The sequence below is a fragment of the Dreissena polymorpha genome, chromosome 15 (genome assembly GCF_020536995.1).
Source record: "Dreissena polymorpha isolate Duluth1 chromosome 15, UMN_Dpol_1.0, whole genome shotgun sequence".
Lineage (NCBI taxonomy): Eukaryota > Metazoa > Mollusca > Bivalvia > Myida > Dreissenidae > Dreissena > Dreissena polymorpha.
In genome coordinates, this window is record NC_068369.1 from 36,832,267 (window position 1) to 36,850,720 (window position 18,454).

General features: G+C 36.2%; 1 protein-coding gene across 1 annotated transcript; it reads left to right on the forward strand.

Moving 5' to 3' along the window:
• Nucleotides 1-2,451: 2,451 nt before the first annotated feature.
• On the forward strand, nucleotides 2,452-14,680 carry LOC127861173 (uncharacterized). Its single transcript, XM_052399558.1, has 4 exons — nucleotides 2,452-2,501; nucleotides 5,846-5,995; nucleotides 6,277-6,572; nucleotides 13,568-14,680. The coding sequence occupies exons 1-4, from the start codon at nucleotides 2,492-2,494 to the stop codon at nucleotides 13,742-13,744; spliced, it is 633 nt and encodes a 210-aa protein (XP_052255518.1). The 5' UTR covers nucleotides 2,452-2,491; the 3' UTR covers nucleotides 13,745-14,680.
• The last annotated feature ends 3,774 nt before the right edge of the window (nucleotides 14,681-18,454 follow it).

Consider the following 18,454-nt stretch of genomic DNA (forward strand, 5'->3'; position numbering starts at 1 on the left):
AGATACACATGCATGCCAACTATCAAGTTGCTATCTTCAATATTGCCAAATTAGACCTTTGACCTTGAAGGATGACATTGACCTTCACCTTTCGTCACTCAAAATGTGCAGCGCTAAATATAAAGTTGCTATCTTCAATATTGAAAAAGTTATGGCCAATGTTAAAGTTTTCGAACGGACAGAAAGACGCCATATATTTGAAATTTGACCTTGAACGATGACCTTGACCTTCACCTACCTTGCCACCCTACCGGGGGCATAAAAACATATTCCACCAGGTAAATATCAACAATTATGTTAGTTATATCTAAGAAAAGGTTGTTGATGTTTTTTTACAAAATCATTACCTCAAGTGTACAAAATCTTGTATAATCTATATAAAAAAAATCATTTTAAAATCATTTTTCAAATTTCTAGAATCATTCACAATAGTTTGCTAATAAATGTTCATTCATGTATTTACATGATATTTAGTATACATGTATACATTTAGGAAATAATAATAGTACATAATGATGTTATTTATCATGTCTTTTGCTTGTTCTAATCGAGCAATAATTTAAAAGCAGACGAGATGTCTTTTCCACCAAACCCGTGATTAATCATGATGCGGTAAATCTGATGAGAAAGAGATCCATATGGTGTCGGTCACTTCACTGCCATCACTGCGTTTTGAGCAAGACCCAGGTCCTACAATGTTGAACATTAATGTTTATTAGCCTTGTCGTGCGAATGGATAGTAGAATATAACTTCAACAGATGCGACCTAAAAAACTGCAGACCAGCCTGTGCATCTGCCTACCTGTCTGCTATAAAGTCACGTAAGGTTTCGTGGTCTCATAAGGGGACATTATGACTCCTTATCAGAGTTTACGAATGGCAGAGGCATATCTGCAGCACCGCGCTGATATGTCCTAAGACCCATTTTTGCATGAGCTTCTGAAGTAAATTTCTCCTTTAGACATTTTTTGTGATCAAAATCTCAAAGATAACAAGCTGGTATATATTGTTTATAACTTGTTTGGAATGTGGTAGAATATACTATTAAAGGGAAAATAAACCAAAAAACTACAAGAAAATTTAAAATCAGATGCACTAATAGTAGAGGAATCGTTCGTAAAATGATAAAGGACTAGTCTATAGATGCATTTTAACATTATTGTTTTCACAAGAATAGCTGGATACGGATGTTCTGATTATTGCAGTAGTATATTGAATGCTTACTTTGGTGATCCTCACTCAATGCCGCATTGTCATGACAAAACCTCATAAACTTTAAGAACAAACACACATACAAGATATGCACTTCCCTTGGTCATAAAGGGTGTCCTGAATCCACCATTGAAGTGATTGCTGGATGGAGCCCCCTAAACGACACCAGGGCCTTGGTTTACCATTTTAGAAGATCAGCATCGCCCTGAACGCATGTTTAGAACCTTGGCAAGCAACATAGGATATGGATTTTTGATGGCATTCACACTTACGCAAGAACATGACTATATACATATATAATTTATCCATCTCTTCAATGTCGTTCATTCATGTTAAAGGGACAAAGAATACTTGTGGCATAGTACCTCATTTTTATGCCCCAGGATCGATTGATGGGGGTATATTCTTTTTTGCCTGTCTGTCTGTCTGTCAGGTCTGTCAATACTAAATAAACTGTACGCTGAAGTTTCTTTAGCTAGTTACAACAGAGACACGTTAAGCTTTTAAGTTCCTGTTATAGCGTAAATAAATCAGAAAAAGTAGAACTTACCTGGGCATCATTTTTCTCAAAGCGTTGCATCATTTTTCTCAAAGCGTTTACAACAGCAATAAGGTGTCGATAGTGGGAATCCAAGCAAAACAATAGGCATTATGTCGACGGGCAAGTTTTTACTCTATCACCGCTTTTTACGAAGGATTCCAGAAATAGTCGATGTATCACGGTTGATACCGGAGATTTTGATTTTGATGTTCAAGAGTGATCTCCCGGCAATAGTAATTTACGCTGCAATTTGCGCTGGAATTAGGTTTTTTAATACTGGTTCCCCTTTCGGATTGTGAACTATTTATATGCAAAACCGAAGACTAGTTCTTAATCAAAGACGCACTAGCAATCGACTTAAGAAGTAATAAAGATCCACAAAGATATTAACAGCTTGTTAAATTTAGTAGCAACATAGCCAAATGCACATAGTTAAACAAAGAATGCCGTTAGAATAAGCATTAATACAAATTCCATAAGTTCAACTGCAGTTGTCAATAACACACACGAAGTAAAGATATATATATGAAGTAATTATATACTTATCAACATGCGACATTAAGATGAAATGTTTGCATAGCAAATGTAACTAGGCAAAATGCAAAGACCATGTATCAGAAAGCGTATGACAGAGGTTAAAATGAGAATGTCATTTAACATCATGCATGGACTGGCGGATATTCCCTTTCATATGTATTTAGATGTTTAATTTTGTTTTTGAGTGGAAGTAACGCAGACATGCTCACATGTAAGTATGCATATCCTTTGTCTATTCTTCAACTGTGATACCAAGTATATGAAACATGATTTTATTAGGCCTCACACTTGTTTTCATTCTGAGTATTAAATTATAATTGCTTATGTAAGACACAAATCAATGGGATCCGGGTAGATTCAAAAGAAATCTACACAACTTAACATGTAATGAATAAACCGCCAGAGAATATAGGTTATTCAATAAGACTTTATGTCTACCATCCATTCGTAAACCAGTTTTTCGTGTAAAGGTAGTGTCGTGTAAGTTGTGGTAAACAGGTCATTTAATAGGACAATATTTCACATTAACCCATTTATGCCTAGCGTTTAGAAAAAAGGCCTTGGCAAACAGACCCAGATGAGACGCCGCATGATGCGGCGTCTCATCAGGGTCTGCGCTGTTTGTTTAAAGGAATTTATGTAAGGAATATTCTAAATATAGAAATAAATATACTAGACATCCCTAATTTTGGAAATAAATTGATCCAATTAAGAAGGATGGGAGAGTCCACTAAGCATAAATGGGTTAAGGCAAGTCGATGGTAGGGCGTGGTTGTGAAGATCTTATTCATTACGATTGGAGCGGATAAAGTGTATAAATACTATATACAATATGTATTTGTCATATATCAATGGTACGATAATAATCTTATCATACCAATTATCTTAAATAAACGAGCGCATGGTAAACATGTTTGCGTTACCATGTATAGAGGGTAGTGTTTGTATATTTTAAGCTTATCTTTGTACAGAACGTAGTTCATGTATGAGTTTGATGACTAAGGAAATTCATTAATTACCAACAATGCTGAACTCTCTTATCACAACCAAGCGCGACAATGAGGCCCGCGTGTCGTTATCGCGCCTCGCGTTTCAATGAAAATGCGTCATGCGACACTCATCGGAATCTATATGACTTCCATGAGAACATCGTTGATTGTTTTGTTTTGCAGACAAAATCGTGTGTGACGAATATAAAATGACGTCATATTTTGGGGAGCTGTCGTATCGCCCGGAAGTTAATATGACGCCATCTAAGATTTGTCGGTTCGACTTCCGGCCGGACAGGAATGTCGTCGGCATTGGCGGCATCATGCTCTACTTTACAGAACTTAGAATGCCGCATTCTTGCGAACGCAGTTATTTAAAATTCATGGACGGCTTTGGTTGGGTCAATGGTAAATGCATATCTTACATGACTCTTGCATATGTATGTTATGAAAAGAAATAATGTTCCCTTGTTAAACTTCCCATTAAAACAACGTCCCGAATCAGAGTTAAGTATAGACAAAATGTGTTATGTTTCATAAAGAAACGAATTCCACGTCATTGTGTCTTTTTTGTTATAAATATTAAAATGTTTTTGTAAACAATAATTTCCTTGAATTTATTTATTTGTTACAATAATGGCTATCAAAAAGTGTTTTCTCGTAAATTAGGTAACATCTATTATGGCGTTATTGAATATTTGTCTATGGTTTATAAAGAAAGATCAGTAATTCCAAAAATGATAATTCAATGATTCAAACCGTGATAAATAAGAGTGAACATTATTGATAACTGTATAATTATAACATGACGCCATTTTTTTAAGCCATGACTTCAAAATAGCAGCGCAATTCTCCAGTAATGGTAATGATCGATGCAAAAATAAAATAAAAACTTTTTGTTCGCTAGATTTTCGATTTTATTAACTCGTGATCATAGAAAATTTCCCACTGCGCAACTCGTGATAATTTCTCTGATCACTCGTGAATGAAAAGAGAGCCTTTTTAAATGTCAATTAAAAAACTGGACGTATTATGGAATCACCGTCGGCTTCTTGCGGGTGGGCAGTATCCAGGAGAATGATGTTCGGTCTCTAACTCAGTTTAAATCACTTGGTGATAATATAAATGGGTATACATATTTATTCTTGGCCATGGTCGATCGCTTGAATCATGTCTGACTTACTGCCCTTGAATTATCCAGGCTTTGCCAAATCAGTTGTGTCAAATTAATATAACCATATAACGCAAACAACTCTTATAACGGTTACTTTGTGACTTAAGCTAGCTCACACAAACAAGTTTAAGTTCTTAAAAATGCTATTTTTGGTTGACAAAACTTTTCCGTGGTGGTTTTTTTCCAGCTAAATATTGTATGATATGTAATAGTGAACATACATTGTCAGGCCTTGAAGAATTTTTTTTCCATAACAACTATACTTTTCTAGACAAAGACGTGCTTTTCATCACCAACGACAACACACTTAAAATAGAGTATTCAAACCCGTACGCTTATATGAATTTCACCGAAAACATTTCAGTCTATTCGCCTGAATCATGTCTGACTTACTGCCCTTGAATTATCCAGACTGCCAAATCAATTGTGTCAAATCGATACAACCCTATAACGCAGACAACTCTAATTATGGGTATTTTGAGGCCAGATTGCAGTCTAAAACTAGCTCACACGGACAAGTGTAAGATCTCTTCAATACCAATGTTTGTTATGACAATACTTTTCCTTGATGGTTATGTTTTTTGCAGGTTAAAGCGAGATTATACGATTTTGCCAAATATTTATGAATTTATATAAAATGTGTAAATAAACTTCTTAAACATATATTTCAATATATATTTTTTTTTAAGTTAAGAAGAACATGTGTCCAAAAAGGCGAACTAAGCCAGATATTTAATTCTGAAATCGAAAATTTCTGTACAGTCCAATTTGCCAGCATGTAAATCATGCATGTACTTTGTGAATCTAAATTTAGTTTAACGGTTTATTTTAAATTCCTGCTACGATATCTATTCAAACGGCACACGAACACTAACTATGTTCCTAATAAAAAGACGAATGCTACGGTTATTGTAGGAAAATATGTACGAACTATCGTCGTCACAATTGGCTCGGGGCGCTAATTTGTTTTTCTTGCATTTTATGAAATTCGTCTTCAATGTAGAATTTTTCTTGCCTATTTTGTGTTATTGTAGACTTTTTTTATCAATATATTACAATTTAACACATATGAAAATCGTATAATCTCGCTTTAATATTGCATGATATGCGATGCGCTCTGCGAAAAAGGGATTTAATGCATATGCGTAAATTGTCCCAGATAAGCCCGTGCAGCCCGCACAGGATAAACAGGAACGACTCTTTTCGCCTAAACTAGATTTTTGCCATCTAGAGACTTTCTTGAAACGAGAAATATCATAACAGCGGAAAGTGTCGTCTCTGATTAGCCTGTTCGGACTGCACAGGCTAATCTGGGACGATACTTTACGCACATGCATTATACCCCCTTTTCACAGAGCACGGCCCATATATAATAGTGAACATACATTGCAGGTCTTGAGGAAAAGCTTTGCGTTGACAATGATACCCTTCTCGACAAAAACGTGTTTTTCACCACCAGCGACAACACACTTAGAATAGAGTATTCAGATCCGTACGCTAATATGAGTTTTACCATACAGTTTTCAGCTTATTCGAATAAAGGTATATAAATTAATGTTACCATAATAATATAGTATTGTACATTCTTACAGAGTATTACTTTGCAACGTGTTAATATTTTAACTCGAATTGCAATTCGACATATTTTAAACGAATGTTAACAAATACAATTCCGGATTTTTCACTGATACCACACCTTTGTCATATTCTTCTCTCATCTCTTTTTTAACTTCTTTTCTAATTCTACATTGGGTTATACTAATAATGAAAATTAACTATTTATATATATAATGTACTAAGTTTTCGGATGTTTCGGTTTTAAGACTGGGACTGTGAGGGAAACAGATGCCCGACCAAGCTGTGCGTACCGTCGGGGTATGACTGTAGCTCCGAAATTCGGATATGCGGTGCCGCGAAGAATAGCTGTTCCGGAAAGAAAATCTTTGGCGAAACGATGTCTTGCAAGATCTTTGGGGACGTTTTACGAGTTATCGGAATTGCAATTGCGGTGATAGCTGGAATACTTATTTCAAAGAAGCTGTTCCAACATAGAACGGAGTATTTGTCGAAATGCCGCAACAGTTGTGAATATGGGTCTTGTGGATTATGCTGTTATCAGGTACATTTCTCTTCACTATGGTCTTCATTGAGTTTGAAGCTTTCTGTGTACATGGACGATATAGTTTTTTTCCGTTCAATACTTTTTATTGTCCTCGTGTTTGTCGAGGGCATCCCACATCAGACCGTACAGAGTTTACCGTCAATACATGCATATTGTATGACATAAGCTGTTACATACCAATATAAACATCATTTTTAGCTCATCTATTTTTTGAAGAAAAAAATTATGAACTATTGTTATCACATTGGCGTCGGCGTCGGCGTCCGGTTAAGTTTTGCGTTTAGGTACACTTTTCTCATAAATAATCAATGCTATTGCATTCAAACTTGGTGCACTTACTAACTATCATGAGTGGACTGGGCAGGCAAAGTAAGATAATTCTGGCTTGCATTTTGACAGAATTATGTGCCCTTTTTATACTTAGAAAATTCAAAATTTTGGTTAAGTTTTGTGTTTAGGTCCATTTTATTCCTTAAGTTTCAAAGCTATTGCTTTCATACTTGCAACACTTACTGACTATCATAAGGGGACTGTGCAGGCAAAGTTATGTAACTCTGACTGGCATTTTGACAGAATTATGTGCCCTTTTTATACTTAGAAAATTGAAATTTTGTTAAGTTTTGTGTTTAGGTTCACTTTTTTCCTAAAGTTTAAAAGCCATTGCTTTCATACTTGCAACACTTACTAACTATCGAAAGGGGACTTTGCAGGCAAAGTTATGTAACTCTGACTGGCATTTTGACAGAATTATGTGCCCTTTTTATACTTAGAAAATTGAAAATTTGGTTAAGTTTTGTGTTTATGTCCACTTTTTTCCTAAAGTATCAAAGCCATTGCTTTCATACATGCAACACTTATTAACTATCGTAAGGGGACTGTGCAGGCAAAGTTATGTAACTCTGACTGGCATTTTGACGGAATTATGGGTCCTTTTTACTTGAAAATTTGGTTAAGTTTCGTGTTTTGGTCCACTTTACCCCTAATGTATCATATATATTGCTTTCATACTTGGAACACTCGCAAACTATCATAAGGGGACAGTAAAGGACAAGTTGCATAACTCTGGTTGTCATTTTTACGGAATTATGGCCCTTTTTTGACTAAGTAACTTTGAATATATGGTTACATTTGTGTTTAGATCCACTTTACTTCTAAAGTATCAAATCTATTGCTTTTAAACTTTAACTACTTTCATGCTATCATGAGGTTACTGTACCTGGCAAGTTGAATTTTACCTTGACCTTTGAATGACCTTTACTCTCAATGTCAAATTATTAAATTTTGCTAAAATTGCCATAACTTCTTTATTTATGATTAGATTCGATTGAAACTTTAACAAAACAACTCTTACCTGACATACCCCAATTGACTCCGTCCAACCCCCCCCCCCCCCCCGAATCCCCCTTCCCCGAATCCCCCCTCAATCCCCCCCATTATTTTTTTTAATTAAAGATCATCTAATAAATGACCACCACACCCTCACACTATACCCCCCCCCCCCCCCACCCCCACCCCAAAAAATAATTTTATGCCCCAGGTAGGGTGGCATATAGCAGTTGAACTGTCCGTCAGTATGTCAGTCAGTCCGAAATTAACTTAACATTGACCATAGTTTTTTCACTTTTTAAGATAGCAACTTGATATTTGGCATGCATGTGTATCTCATGGAGCTGCACATTTTTAGTGGTGAAAGGTCAAGGTCAAAGTCATGCTTCAAGGTCAAAATGTCAAATTTATGGTGTCTGTCCGTCCGAAAACTTTTACATTGGCCATAACTTTTTCAATATTGAAGATAGCAACGTGATATTTGGCATGCATGTGTATCTCATGGAGCTGAATATTTTGAGTGGTGAAAGGTGAAGGTGAAGGTCATCCTTCAAGGTCAAAAGTCAAATATATGGCGTCTGTCCGTCCGAAAACTTTACATTTGCCATAACTTTTTTAATATTGAAGATAGCAACTTGAAATTGGGAAGGCATGTGTATCTCATGAAGCTGCACATTTAAAGTGGTGGAAGTTCAAGGTCAAGGTCATCCTTCAAGGTCATCCTTCAATGTCAAAAAACAAAAAAAATAAAAGCGGCGTTCTCATGAAGCTGCACATATTGAGTGGTGGAAGTTCAAGGTCATCCTTTAAGGTTAAGGTCATCTTTCAAGGTCAAAGGTCAAGAAACAAATAAAAAATTTCAAAGCGGCATTATCATGAAGCTGCACATTTTGAGCGGTGGAAGTTCAAGGTCAAGGTCATCCTTCAAGCTCAAGGTCAAAGGTCAAACAAAAGACAAATCAAAGTGGCGTTATCATGAAGCTGCACATTTTGAAAGGTGGAAGTTCAAGGTCAAGGTCATCCTTCATGGACAAAAAAAAATCAAAAAAAATCAAAGCGGCGTTCTCATGAAGCTGCACATTTTGAGTGGTGGAAGTTCAAGGTCAAGGTCATCCTTCAAGGTCAAGGTCATCCTTCAAGGTCAACGGTCAATAAAAAAAATTAAAGCGGCGTTCTCATGAAGCTGGACATTTTGAGTGGTGGAAATTCAAGGTCAAGGTCATTCTTCAAGGTCAAGGTCATCCTTCAAGGTCAAAGGTCAAAAAATAATAATTTCAAAGCGGCGTTATCATGAAGCTGCTTAAATTGAGTGGTGGAACTTCAAGGTCAAGGTCATCTTTCAAGGTCAAGGTCATCCTTCAAGGTCAGAGGTAAATAAATAATATTTCAAAGCGGCCTTCTCATAAAGCTGCATATTTTAAGTGTTGGAAGTTCAAGGTCAAGGTCATCCTTCAAGGTCAAAGGTAAAAAAACAACAAACAAAAGCTTTTTCAAAGCGGCGCAATAGGGGGCATTGTGTTTCTGGCAAACACATCACTTGTTTTTTTTTGTTTTTGTGAGATAGGTCCCTACACCTTTAAAAGGAAAAAATAGATGAGCGGTCTGCACCCGCAAGGCGGTGCTCTTGTTTAGAGTAATAATTGAACACAACAAAAAGTCCCTTATCACAACTACTGGAAATCACAACTACTGGAATATGGGTAACACTATAACCATTCTTTACTTTTACGCAAATTTTTAAAATCATTTTTTTCGTTTAATACATTGCGATGCGAATCTAGGTACAATTTCGCTGCTTTTAGAGCAGGTTTGGTTTTACTCATTTTACAATGTAAATTAAAATTTGTATCATAAAACATGTAAAGTATAATGGTCCATGTGTATTTCCATTCCCAGTATGAAGGAAGGCATATTTAGAAAAATCGAAAAATGATTGCATCCCGAAAATAATTCAATTATTAACTGATTGACATGCTTACATTTCAAAAATATATGTTCGATAGTGTCACGCTCAGTTTGACCGCAAGTACAGTTCTCAAAAGTGGCATATCCAATATTAAAGGGGCCTTTTTACGTTTTGGTACATTGACAAAATTGAAAAAAGTTGTTTCAGATTCGCAAATTTTCGATTTAGTTATGATATTTGTGAGGAAACAGCAATACTTAACAATTAACATGCTATAATGTAGCCATTATATGCATCTTTTGACGATTAAAAAACTCGAAAATTATAAAGCGTTGCAACGCGAAACGATTGAATAATTTGGAGAGTTCTGTTGTCGCTATATTTTGTGAAACTACGATAATTGCTTATGCATAGTATAAAATACATCTGGCAGAATGCGGAAAAATGGTCGAGGGGTCTAAGGCGGAGACTTTTTATGCCAGAACTCCAGGGGTCAGTTGTTCGAGCCCTGTTGAGGTTTACTTTTTTTTCTTTTTTAATTTTATCCTTGATTTTTTACTGGAGCTTTTTAGAGCAAATGTTTACATTTATCAATAGAAAGCATTTAATGATAAAATTCAAAATATGCTAAAATCTGTGAAAAGGCCCCTTTAAGTATAAGGAGTTTGAACCTATGATTTTATTTGCAATTCTTTCTTGAAATCACTGTAAATGGGTATCCCGTGTGATACGAAAAGGCATATCAAAATATCTCGCCATTCCTTGTTTTTTTTTTAATGTAATTAAAAATAGTTGACCACTTGTTTATACACATTGGCAAAGGCTCGTTTTTGGAAAGTATTTCATGCATAGGTATTGTACCATTTGTGTTTGCTAGGGTGGACCGTCGACTTAAGGCAATAAACGGCCTCTAAAAGCAGTTTTTAGTAGAGCTTCTGCGCGTAATGTATCGTTTAACTGCCTTTACAATGCCTTGAAAAAATATAGTTTTAAACAAGGATTTATGTCGCAATTGACTTCCTGTCAAATAAAGATGAAGTACTATTTCACTAATATACCGCCTCTAAGAAATTTATAATCTTGTTGCTTCGTGCATATCATTTTTAGCTCATCTATTTTTTTTTTTAAATTGGGGCTATTGTCATCACCTTTGCGTCGGCGTCGGCGTTGGCGTCCGGTTAAGTTTTGCGTTTAGGTCCACTTTTCTCAGAAAGTATCAATGCTATTGCATTCAAACTTGGTACACTTATTTACTATCATGAGGGGACTGGGCAGGCAAAGTTAGATAACTCTGGCGTGCATTTTGACAGAATTATGTGCCCTTTTTTTACTTAGAAAATTGAAAAATTTTGTTAAGTTTTGTGTTTAGGTCCATTTTATTCCTTAAGTATCAAAGTTATTGCTTTCATACTTGCAACACTTACTAACTATCATAAGGGGACTGTGCAGGCAAAGTAATGTAACTCTGACTGGCATTTTGACAGAATTATGTGCCCTTTTTATACTTAGAAAATTGAAAACTTGGTTAAGTTTTGTGTTTAGGTCCACTTTATTCCTACAGTATCAAAGCTATTGCTTTCTTGCAACACTTATTAACTATCATAAGGGGACTGTGCAGGCAAAGTCATGTAACTCTGACTGGCATTTGGACGGAATTATGGGCCCTTTATACTTAGAAAATTGAAAAGTTGTGTGTTTTGGTCCACTTTACCCTTAAAGTATCATAGATATTGCTTTCATACTTGGAACACTTGCAAACTATCATAAGGGTACAGTAAAAGGACAAGTTGCATAACTCTGGTTGTCATTTTTACGGAATTATGGCCCTTTTTTTACTGAGTAACTTTGAATATGTGGTTAAATTTTGTGTTTCGATCCACTTTACTTCTAAAGTATCAAGGCTATTCCTTTCAAACTTCAAATACTTTTTTGCTATCATGAGGTTACTGTACCTAGCAAGTTGAATTTTACCTTGACCTTTGAATGACCTTGACTCTCAAGGTAAAATTATAAAATTTTGCTAAAATTGCCATAACTTCTTTATTTATAATTAGATTTGATTGATACTTTGACAAAACTACTCTTACCTGACATACCACAATAGACTTCACCCAAACCATCCCCTGTGCCCTCCCCCCCCCCCTCCCCCCCCCCCCCGAATCCCCCCCCCTATTATTTTTTTTAAGATCATCTCACAAATGACCACCACACCCTTACACTATACCCCCTACTCCCCCCACAATTTTTTTTTCGAAACGGTTAAAAAACACAAATATTCATTTTTATTATTTTATTTTTGAAATACCGTCCAACCATCGCACCCAAGAATCCCCTCCCCCCCCCCCCCACCCCCCCACCCCCGATTTTTTTTTGCATTTTTTTTCGCATTTTTGGAAGATAATGTAATAAATGTCCACGACTCCACACTATACACCCCTCTTCACTCCACCCCTCCCTCCTTTGTGATTAAAATTGAGAGTCCCTTCACCTTTAAAACGAAAATAGATGAACGGTCTGCATCCGCAAGGTGGTGCTCTTGTTTGTCATTTATTTTTTTCTGTAATACTTCAGGTTCAAAAATCTCCAAAGAAAAGATTTATATTTTTGTAAAACAAACATAAACTATTTGTAGAACTGATGTTTGCGGTGTACTCATTTAATGAAGCACTGGGCTGAAAATTCAGCATTCGTGCGCTTTAAGCCATGTGTAAATCTCGGTACTGAAATTTCTTCGGTCACCCTATTACCCTTTAAGTTTAAGTATGCACTATGCAGATCTCATTTACTGTCATAGGTAATATGTACACTAGTATCGGCGTGTTACCGAATCCGGATAGTGCCAAGTTGATTGTCGCGTGTCGACTTCGAGGTCGACGCACAACATTAAGCGACTCACGATATGACACTCGACATTTGAAGTCGACATGCGACAATCAAGATTTCAATGTCGCATATCGCGCTGGGTTTTAGAAAAAAAATATTGCAGAAAATCTTGACTGTCGACTGAATTGTCGACTGTCATATCGTGCGTCGCGATAAATGTCGCGTGTCGCTTTGCATGTCGACTTCAATTGTCGTGTGTCGACCTTCGAGCGCGACACTATACTTTTGAGCGACGCACGATGTCGACAAGCGACAATCAACTTGGCCCTTTCCGGATTCCGTAGCTTGATGCTAAATTGTCGCAGGGCAAGTGTGAGTTAGCCAAATGATATTACTTCCAAAATTATTTCCGTATTATATTTTTGTCAGTTTGATTTGCACTTTGACCCAATCTAGTTGCGGAGTTAAGAAAACTTAGCCTCAAGGGGTGCAAAACGCATGTGATGACATTTCAGGTCAAGCGTTTGAGAAAACACACTTTTTAAAATCTTTATGTATATTTGACTGATCATATTTGTCAATTGGTTAAGGCGGATTCTCTTAAACTGTATACATGTATACTGCAAGAAAGCTTGCTTATTGTCATTTTCTGAATGATTTCCATACAATAAACGGCAATCTTACAGTGATTTTGTAGCTATACCATTATACATTGTGTATACTTATTTTCATTAAGTATATTAAACAAAATTCACAACTGGAGGTCGCGTTGGTAATACGAAATGATGTCTTCATAACGATGTCTCCTTTCTGAAAACTTTCTAAAGATATCCTCTTTTAAGTTGTAACCAGAAAATGGACTTGTAAAGAGTCCTAGTAAATTACGTTCGAGCATAATTTGATAGCTTAAACAATTCTTAACTTAAACTCGTTGCAGATATGTGAGTGTTTCTCTCAGAAATGCTGCAAGAAAGGACCAGAACAACGTGATATCGGTGTCATCATGACCCGGCACAGACAGTCGGCGGACACATCAACGACACGTCCATATCCGGAAACAAGCGAACGCAGTACAACAATAAACAACGGAGTATCCAGCGTAACAGCCGAGTAATCATCAACAAGACACGATCCGGAAATAGCCGAACGCAGTACAACAATCACCGACGAAGGTTCTAGTGTTACAATACCGCAAGTAACTAGACAAAATGGAAGTAACACAAGACCGTGCGTTGCAGATGTGTCAAATGACTATGACCCCCCGCCATCACACAGTCAATTAGAATTATACAGCTTGGATAATCATTCGAACACTAATGTAGATATACCTGCTTCAGACACGCGACACGATTATAATGGTAACAATGTAATATTGAGCAACGCTTATTCCTCTAACGTGATAACACTTGGGTCCATTAATATCGAGACAGATTCAGCCATTGGGGCTCACGGTAATGAAGCACATGTACCTGAACCGGAAATGCTGACAGATTTTTCGGTCGATGATGTTTTACCCGCTGTGCCTCCACCTCCGTATGACGAAGCCGTAGACCCTCCTTTATATAGCGAGTTCATTAGCCACGAGAGCGAATATATGGCGTCAATTTAAAAATGAGTTTCTTACACGAAGTCGTCAAAAACTAATGTTATTTTAAAATGGCGTAGCTTCAAGGCACTTCGATTAACCGAATACATCAGTATTGCTTAAAGTAAACAAGGGTTCTTTAATGGCTTCAGTAGCATTATTATATGTTAAATTGAACTAAATGTTAAAAAAACTTAATATGAACGACCGAAGCCTATTAAGAAGATTATAAACCGTCCTAAAGGTAAAAGAATAAATATACTGATAAACGTGATTATTACAAGTTTTGGGACGTTTTAAATAATCAACTTGTGTTATATCCGGTAATAAAGATACACAAAAATATTCCCAGAAGTTAGTTACCAAAAATGTACAGATGCACTGTCAATATATACATATTTCATCGACGTTTGGATGTTGCAAAATCAGTATTATGAAAGACTGAAATACCAGAGGCACAATTTTCATTGATATCGAGGGTTTCTACCAATAGTTAAATAGGGAGTATGGGCCTAAAAGGCGTGAGTTAGGAATATGAGGGGATGTCGGACGCAACACGCCACGCGGGCCTGGAGTACACATTGTAATATCAAAGCGCCGAAAGCATTTAAAGGCTGTTGACAATATACAGGGTAGTTTTTGTTATAGTCGATGTTAAAGAAACACTTAACCGAATGAAAATGGAAATGGGTATAAGAGTAAACAGTTTATCGAAAATAATAGACACTGTCAAGGTGATGAACTATTGCAAGTTTAAATTGAATTTAAAAACGTGACATTAATTCGCTCCACAGACTTAAAACGTGTATGCCTACGCAATTGTAATAGCTAAGTCAAAGGTCACCTACTCGTGTCGATCACTGGGGATGAGAATGTTAAGCTCGCCAATATTGAGCTGGAAATGAACTTTATACATGATAATATTTGTTTCTCATATGGAAGCGAGTGAAGACGAAGCAATAAGTATATATGTAATGTTATGGAGTTAATAAATTTGTGAAAAACGTGCACGAACAAAACCGAATGCAAATTGAGGCAATAATCTTAGGGTATAATTTAAGCTCAAGGTTCACGAGTGCCATGTTAAAGGAACCTTTTCACAGGTTTTGGCATGTATTGAAGTTTGTCATTTAATGCTTTATATTGCTAAATGTAAACAATAGATCAAAAAAGCTCCAGTAAAAAAAAAAAGCATAAAGTTAAAGAAAGACAAAAAGTAACCCTCAACTGGGCTCAAACCACAGACTCCTGGAGTAAAAATCTATCTCTTAGATCACTGGGCCATCCGTTCTCATACAATGAGTGATGTATTTTATACTTTATGTAAGCAATCCTCGTATTATTACAAAATATAACGACAACAACAGAACTCTCCAAATTATTTAATCGTTTCGCGTTGCAACGCTTTATAATTTTCAGATTTTTAAATCGTCTAAAGATGCATGTACTTGATATTTTAGAGCATGATAAATGTTATGTATTACTGTTTCTCACAAATATCATAACTGCTACGACAATTTGCGAGTCTGAAACATGTTTTGTCATTTTTTTCAATTTACCAAACCGTTAAAAGGCCCCTTTAATATTGTCGAGCCATACAGAATGCTGGGCATGTACACAAACATCATAGTGATAACATACTTAAAGTTAAATGTAATCGTTATAGAAATTCAAACAAAAACAGTTTGATTGACAAAGTAAAGAGAACCGTGTGACTGAATAGAAACCGCAATAATAAACGCGCATGGACAATATTTAAATGTAAAACTATCAATAAAAAGACATGCATGTAAAACGAATTATCTTACACTCATCAGTCCTCTGTTCCTCTTAAAAGTAAGAGAACAAATGTAATATAACTATTATTATGAATGGCATGTATACAACAGAACGGGGAAAATTATTAATCTATTATTTTAATACCAGGCACAATATAGGTATCTGATGAAAGTCGAATATCAATAAAACTCAGAGGAATACGATTGTTTGTTGGTTAAATGTTGCATAACAAGATAGGTAGACAATCCAAAACGACATTACAATTTGTTTACAATTTTAAAGAAAAAGCATATCAAAGCATATTCTTGTATGGATGTACTGAGAAAACTAAGTAAGTGTGGCACACAGAAAGCTTATTAAGCCAAGCGTAGACTACCTGAACCAAGATCAACGGCCTTGTTTCGTTCATACAGAATGGCCGTGGACGGCAATTTCACAATTTCGATATGGACACGTCACACATCTAACACTCATAAACTATTTGACAATAGCTGACATTTCAAACAGTGAAAATCTGCCATTTAGCGATCAAAACTGTCGAAAACAACCATTTTACAATAACGTTTACGCTACTGAAATTTAGCATCTTAAGCTTTGTGTGGGAAAGCAAAAAAGAAGACCTCAGTAAACAAGTGTAAACACAAACAGAACTGCTAGGACTAATTGCTTTCGAACAAGAATGAATACCAAAGTGTTTCATACTAAAATTCTTTTCTTGACACTTAATCGGGGAGGCGGAAAACTAAAACGGGCGAGGCATGGTCAGGGGTGATAACCCAAAAAAAGGGTTAGGATAAGGGTTAGGATTAGGGGTCGGGTTAGGGTTAGGGTTAGGGTTGGGTTTAAGCTAACCCAAACCCTAACCCGACCCCTAACACTAACCCAAACCCTAACCCTAACCCTCTAACCCCTCCCCCTTGCGCAATACCATACCATGCCTCGCCCGTTGTAGTTTTCCGCCTCCCCATCCGTTTTGAAAAATTTACTTGATCAATGAAATTGCTACCAGTGAGAGACATTCTGAAAACGACCAGTCTGCAATATCATTGGTCCGAAGTGGTTGAAGAGACAATGCATGGCTAGTGTTATTAAACAAACCGTAAAGCAAATCGGCTACGATAATCAATGCAATAAACGAACAAAGTTCTTTTACAAATTGAAAAAAGGTTATAACGAAAAAAAGTACAATGTATATTTTGTTAAATCGAAATGATATTCCCCCAAAGCGTGGACAAATTACAATCCAAAGCGGCAGGCAAATACCATTACCTCTTTCATCGAAACAAAAACACAACATGTAGTTTTTTAGTGGTCATTAATTCAAAAGCTTATAAAAAAAAACAATTTAAAATAAATCAACGATTGATCAATTGCATGTCGATAAATCGCATACAGAAGGAAATAGAGAAATATTTATGCCACATGTAATACATTTAATATCAGTGCGAAATAAAAACTGCAATCATTCTTATGACTGCAGCGCTTTTTTCAGATAAAAGTAGTTCTACACTGTTCTCTTTTTTATAAAATAGCGTTCACTGCTATAATGTAGGTTATTGTCGGCATTCGCGAACCGGTCTTACCAATTATGTTCCAATACCAGTGGACTATTTAATTAATACTCTATACATTTAAATCTGTGTACAACACAGTTATTGACATTATCCTTTCAGTAAACGAACTATGGATAGATCTTTGGGGAACTATAGTCTTCAAATTTAAACAAACGCATTCATAAACGCCCAGCCAATCAGAAAAAAATGAAAAATTGGTGTTTCCACATAAAACTGAACCGAAGAAAATTGCAGAATGGTTGTTTGAAAAACCGATCATTGTAAAGTGGCTATTTGACGGACCGCAATATCAACAAGTTCCTCCCTATAGGCGTTTCTGATTTCCCACTTTCAATTGGCTCATTGGCTACCGCCAACAGGCTAAAACTTCGACGTGTTTGTTTGGGTCGATAGCGGAAGAAGGACAACCGTGAATGTTGGATATCGCGCGATTTGGTCATTCGAAGACTAAAGCAATTAGGTAATTAGTTTGATGAGTTTGAAGAATTTGGTGTGGAAACTACGTGCTTTACAAACATATGACATATCTTATTATTTGAACTTATTTCCATTCGTGAAATATGTCAAGAATATTATTCAACATGCTGTATTGTTCTACAAGCCAATAGAAACTTCGAGACAGACGCTTTTTGCAATTACGTTTTAACCGTAATTTTATACGATTTACTGGTAATTGGTCCCAACGAAACCAAACACAGAATACAAGGATACAGAATGCGGATTTTTGTATATTGTTTCTATCCCTAGTTTGTGTGGCCTATTGATTGTCTATGGGTTAAAGGCGTTGAACACATGGAACATGATTTGCACAAGCGACTGTTCCAGGCTATACAACTCGAACATAATGCCACGTAATTTGACGTCGTCGGACCCTTTAAACGTCAAA

What these genes read in the sequence shown, in the direction of transcription:
- LOC127861173 (XM_052399558.1), top strand. An exon ending in TTCAGCTTATTCGAATAAAG is followed by an intron (nt 5,996 to 6,276) that starts GTATATAAATTA and finishes TTCGGTTTTAAG; the next exon opens with ACTGGGACTGTGAGGGAAAC. An exon ending in GTGGATTATGCTGTTATCAG is followed by an intron (nt 6,573 to 13,567) that starts GTACATTTCTCT and finishes AACTCGTTGCAG; the next exon opens with ATATGTGAGTGTTTCTCTCA.